We start from the raw sequence: 6000 nt of genomic DNA on the forward strand, positions 1-6000 counted from the left end.
GAATCTAATGTTTTCAGAATGTTTTATGTCATGGAACCAGCAATGTTTTAATATTTTCATGAAACTATTAAATTTATCCATCTGATATTACATATGTGAATATCCGAAATAAGACTTGAGGCTTGTCACGTAACTATTTCTTTCTTATTTTTAGGACGTTTATTTATAGACTTCCAGATAAAGGTAAAAAGATCTCTGATTTTGTTGAAAAGCTGAAGCTTGCCATAGCACAACAGGAAGAATTAAGGAGGACAACTGAACAGTTGTCTGTTGTTAGATTGGAGTTTCAGACAAAACAAGAGGAGATTAATACAAACAAGCAAAGAGTTTCCCTGAGTGAGCACAAATCAACAAATAAAGTTTTCTCATCTATTTATGAAAACTCTGCTACTAATGCAAACAAAGCTTCTAAAACTGTTTTGCAAGACAAGGAAGCTGAATGTACCGAGAAAAGAGACACACATACGGCTTCTGCAAAGGGCTATAAAAAACGTGATCAAATAGAGAGTATGATTGAAGACCATGCAAAATCTCAGGAAAGTAAATCCAATTTGAATTCATCCTCAATCAGCCTGATGAAAATTGATCAGCAGATACCTAAATACAGTTCTCTGGGTGAAACAGAAAGTGCAGTGGATGCTTCAGGCAACAGTGGTGACATGCTGGTTGATGCCTTTGAAAGAGTTGCAGTTGGAGATGGGAATAACAGTGAAAGAAAATCAGAAAAAGAACAGAACATTGCTAAATTTAAGAATAATCCCTTTGGAAGCCTTCCCACCGTGACACCAAAAAAACCACATTATATTGAAGTTCTAGAATCAAGAGCTAAGAACCCAAGATCTAAAAATAAATTTAAAACCAACGTGTAAGTATTGCAGAATATAGAAGTTTCTCATAAATAGCGGGACTAACTATTCTCTATATAAAATTGGCGACTGTAAATGCTTTTTGCTTTGTTTTGACAGAATTAGATGATCAAAAAGACATATGGCATTTAGTGGCATGCTAGTTTAATGTGCTAGTCCCCCACATCTGGGGACTGGGGCTAAAATCCTGATTCAAAAGTTACCTTAAAATGTGTCGCTTAGTCGCCTGATTCCACAAGTAATAAATAATCATCATCAACCCTTAAAGGTTTTTTTTGGTCCATGCTACAAAGCTATTACTTAACTGGCAAATATTCCTTTAGGATTACAACTGAACTGTAATAGCAAGTGGCTTTTCAGGATCACTCTGAATTTTAATTTCTGTATTGGCAAAATTGTCTGGAAACTTCAACAGTGACTACCTGAAGTTTCCCTGACTCCCAGCCATTGCCATTTTTATGGGCAGAAAATAAGCAGAAACAGAGAACTAGAAGTATAACTTCTGGCAGAGATTTTTTTTCCCCCCGAAAGAATATTTGCTACAAGTTGGTGATATGATAGCTTTGCACCTTTTCTAAGTGCCATACTGGAAACAATTGATATGCATGATGGAGCATCATCACAGTATCTTCATGTAATTGAAAAGATGGACCTATTGTAGCTGCAGATCACTACAAAGTATATTGAAAGTATTAGAAGATTACAAGCTGTATGAAATCACTAGTTCATTTTTTTCCCCATTGATTAAAAACTTCAGATATCACAGAGGAAGGCAGGAAAGAGTGACTCCAGGTGTCTGTGTAGTATGTGATTTTTATGGTTAGTATTAGAAACCTGTGTGTAGAGACAGATTGTACTTAAGTAGGGCACGATCCTTCAATGTTCTGGAGCATTTCCTGTGAGAAAATGAATGTCCTCAACCTCAGGGAAGTTAATTGAAGTAGATAGTGTTCAGTAGATTGAGAGAGGCAGCATATTGTAATGGACTCATTGCTGAGCTGGGGACTCCTTCATTCTAATCCAGGGGTCGGCAACCTTTCAGAAGTGGTGTGCCGAGTCTTCATTTATTCACTGTAATTTAAGGTTTCGCATGCCAGTAATACATTTTAATGTTTTTTAGAAGGTCTCTCTCTATAAGTCTATATATAATATAACTAAACGACTGTTGTATGTAAAGTAAACAAGGTTTTCAAAATATTTAAGAAGCTTCATTTAAAATTAAATTAAAATGCTGATCTTAAGCCACCGGCCAGCTCAGCCCGCTTCCAGCCTGGGGTTCCGTTTACCTAGGCCGGCAGCGGGCTGAGCGGGGCTTGCGGCCGGAACCCCGGCTAGCAAGGGGCCGGCAGCCAGAACCCCAGGTTGGCAGCGGTCTGAGCAGGGCCGGCGGCTGGGACCCCAGCTGGCAAGGGGCCGGCAGCCAGAACCCCAGACCGACAGCGGGCTGAGCAGGGCCGGGGGCTGGCGGCGGGCTGAGTGGGGCCGGCACCCCAGACTGGTAGCAGGCTGAGCCGCTCGACCTGCTGCCGGTCTGGGGTTCCGTCCGCTGGCTCCTGCCAGCCAGGGTCCCGGCTGCTGGCCCCGTTCAGCCCGCTGCCGGTCTGGGGTTCTGATTGCTGGCCCCTTGCCAGCTGGGGTCCCAGACACCGGCCCCGCTCAGCCTGCTACCAACCTGGTGCTCAGGGTGGGGTTGTGGGGGGTGCAAGAGTCAGGGCATGGAGTGTGGGGGGCTGGGTATGTGTGGGGAGTTCAGGAGTCAGGGCAGGGGGTGTTGGGAGTGCAGGAATCAGGACAGGGGCGTGGGGGGGGCTGGGTATGTGTGGAGGGTGCAGGAATCAGGGATGGGGTCGTGGGGGGATGTAGGGAGCTGGGGTGCAAGGGGGGTGCAGGGGTCAGGGCAGAGGGCTGGGAGGGGACTGGGATCAGGGGGTGCTCCCAGTCCCCTGAGCGACTCATGGCAGGGGGCTGGAGGGATACGCCCCACTCCTACCCCCCCCCTTCCCCGCCTCTTCCTTGCCTCCTTACCGGTCTGAGCAGCGAGGGCACTGGGGCTGCTCTTTCCCCCTCCCTTGCAAGGGCCATTGGCGGCAGGGAGGGAGAGGAGGCGGGGCTCGATGCAGCACGCTGGGAGAAGAGGCGGGGGAGGGGGAAGCTTGGCTGTCGGCGGAGCCTGCTGTACAGCAGCAGCCAGCAGGACCAAGCTTGCTTCTGCCCCCTGCCCCCATTAGAGAGAGCGGTAGGCAGGGGTGGAGAAGAGCGGGCTGGGTTGGCCAGGATTTTTAATAGCATGCTGCTGCCTGCCGGGGTCCAGCTCAGCCTGCTGCCGGGGTTCAGCAGTGGGCTGAGCGGGACCCCGGCAGGCAGCAGCGTGCCATTAAAAATCGGCTCATGTGCCGTCTTTGGCATGCGTGCCATAGGTTGCTGACCCCTGTTCTAATCCTTGCTGAAGCAGTGATTTACTGTGTGGCCTCGAGGAAGTCACTTACCTCTCCAGGAATTTTTCCTCATTGGTAAAGTTTCCTTCCTTGTAAAAGTGTTGTGAAAATTAATTACCTTTTTACATGAAGAAGCACTATGAAAGTTTGGCTTATTGTTCACTTATGTGGTACATTATAATATGACCTGATTTATACTGTCTCTTTCTTAGTCATTTCTGACACAGAAAGACTATTTCTAGAATTAAAAACTGTCTTAAATTCACATTGCAAATATGGGTCGCAACTTCACATTTGATCCCTTTTAGATTACCAGCTGAGTGGAGTGGCTCATCTCATGATTCCTCACCTAGTCGTTCACCTAGGAGACTTGGGTCTTCGATTTCTGAAGAAGAAAGACGTCTTAGAGATAAGAAACATCTGGATGACATCACAGCAGCCCGGCTGCCACCACTTCATCATGCACCTACCCAATTGTTATCCATAGAAGAATCAATAGCAATTCAGACACAGCAAAAAGAAATTTATGAGGTATGAATCAGTGGTACTGTTTGGTCTGGAAAATGTAATTATATTGCTGGGACCATTCTGGAAAGCCACAGTATAAAGGCTATGCCTTTCATATGTTAGTCAGTTGAGACTTCTAGACTCTTTATAAGGTCAGATTAATTTTTCTATTTGATTCTGTCCGCTTTTTTATTTTTTTCCGAATTCATTCTTTAGAGCTGTTTATCAAGCAGTGAATAAAATTTAGCATTATTCTTTGCATGTAGTAATGATCAATTCATTACAGTGTTACTTGTCACTTCTGTGATTTGAACTCAAAAAGTATACTCAGTAACAAGCATACCAGTCACTAGCGTATGCTGGATACCCCATTCATACTAATGAAGGCAAAAGAAGTATCCAGTGTTATAGATCTGAAATGTGTGCAAGTAATTGCAGTTGATTTTCTTCCCACAGTAACTGGCAATGACCAAGTTCTTTGTAGTCACTGGAAGTTAAGGAAGTTTCATTTTGAACAGAGATCTGGCACTGGATTTTGGCATTGAATTCCATATGATGACAGACTGATAATGTTTAAAACTGGACAGCTAGTTAAAACTTGTTGGTGTTGGGCTATTTAATTTCAGTGCGGTACTGCTTAATATTTTATAAGCACTTACTAATTAATAATCTCAGCATTCCTGAGAGTTAGGTAAATGTTATTTCCCCTTTTTACGGAGGGGGAAACTGGAACTGGAGAAATTACGGGAGTTGCCAAAGGCCACAGTTTTTGTCAGAGCTGGGTTTGGAGCATGGGAGTTCTGTTTCTCAGTCATGTGATGACTCTGGTAGGCCACATCTCTACATAGGCTTGATCTTGCTCAAGTGGAAGCAGGTCTTATGTAAGAATTGCAGCATGAGCAGCTGCTGCTCAAGTAATAAAATGAAATAATTTCTAAATCAAAATATTAAAGATATTTTAAGGAAATGTCCACTGTTTCTTGCAGATATTAGGAATTGCTGGGATGAGACTTAATGTGATCATGCGAGTTACTCTGTAATGTTTCTATTTTTCAGCTAGTAGATTTTTTGATACCCAGGATGAATAACAAATTGTAGTTTAACTTGTGTCTCTCTCTTTCCTGTGTGTGTTTGTTTTAGGAAACACAAGCCAAACTTGCCGCGCAAAAACTAGCAGAAATGTTGAATATCAAAATGGTCAGGTATGAACCTGAAGGGGAAACCTCAATGAAATACAGAGAAGTGAGGGATGAGGAAGACTACCATTCATTGGAAGACTGAGTTCAAAAAGGAAAATATCTGGCAATGGACAGTGTAATTGATTTCTTGTGCTACCCTTTTAAAAACTCGATAACCAGGATTCTTGACCATGTAGATTGCTGTGTTTGCTAGAGGAGATGTGGCACTGCAGCTCTGGGAAGGGATTAATAGTTTGAGTACAAATGATATTGGTGTTTGTGATTTTCATAGACCAAGAATGTGCTCAGTGCCTCTGAAAATTGCCCAATGGGCTTTATATAGCTCAGCTAAAGTAGCTGTTCAGCATCCTGTGGTAAGCAGTGACAAAGTGTCTACAAGAAGATGCTTATAGTTGGAGGAAAAATGAACGTAAAAGGAATAATATATTTTTCCACCCTTAAATCTATTGTGAATAGAGAAGAACTCTGAGTTATAAAATAACTCAAATCCTCTTCAGGCTCTAAGGGACGTTCTCTCCAGTTATGGTGACCCTTGTTAAGCAAATCTAGAGATTTAATTAATTTGAAGACTAATATTTTCTATTAAAGGCCTTGGTGGTTTTTTTTTTCTCCATACTATTTTTGTACATTGATTAAACTTTTGGAATACCATTGTCTGCTGAAATTAATAGAACAGATCCTTCCTCTAGTTTCATTAGAGGAAATAAAGTCTTGGGTGTTCTTTCAGTAATGCAAACTATCCAACCATTGAAGATCAAAAATCTCTCAAACACAGTAGCGTTTTCTTTGTTTCAACTGAAGTTTGAAGGTGGAGAGCACCAGTGAAAAGCTTTTCTTAATTACAAAGAAATACAGCTCAGATGAAAAATAATAGAAAATTCCTTATTTTACTTGCCAAGACCTGGGTTTTGAGATTCCTCTGAAGCATAAGGAATACAGCTCCCTGCTGCTGACTTAGTTATTGGCAATAGCATTAGCTGTTGTAGGAGAACT

General features: G+C 42.7%; 1 protein-coding gene across 1 annotated transcript in view; it reads left to right on the forward strand.

Moving 5' to 3' along the window:
* MYZAP (myocardial zonula adherens protein) overlaps window positions 1-5658 on the forward strand; it is a 93719-nt gene extending 88061 nt beyond the window's left edge. Inside the window, exons 13-15 of the mRNA XM_008164057.4 lie at window positions 155-865; window positions 3610-3832; window positions 4949-5658. Coding sequence (XP_008162279.2) covers window positions 155-865; window positions 3610-3832; window positions 4949-5089 — 1075 coding nt within the window. The 3' untranslated portion in view covers window positions 5090-5658. The remainder of the gene's footprint in view (window positions 1-154; window positions 866-3609; window positions 3833-4948) is intronic.
* The last annotated feature ends 342 nt before the right edge of the window (window positions 5659-6000 follow it).

The sequence above is a fragment of the Chrysemys picta genome, chromosome 10 (assembly GCF_011386835.1).
Source record: "Chrysemys picta bellii isolate R12L10 chromosome 10, ASM1138683v2, whole genome shotgun sequence".
Classification (NCBI taxonomy): Eukaryota; Metazoa; Chordata; order Testudines; family Emydidae; genus Chrysemys; species Chrysemys picta.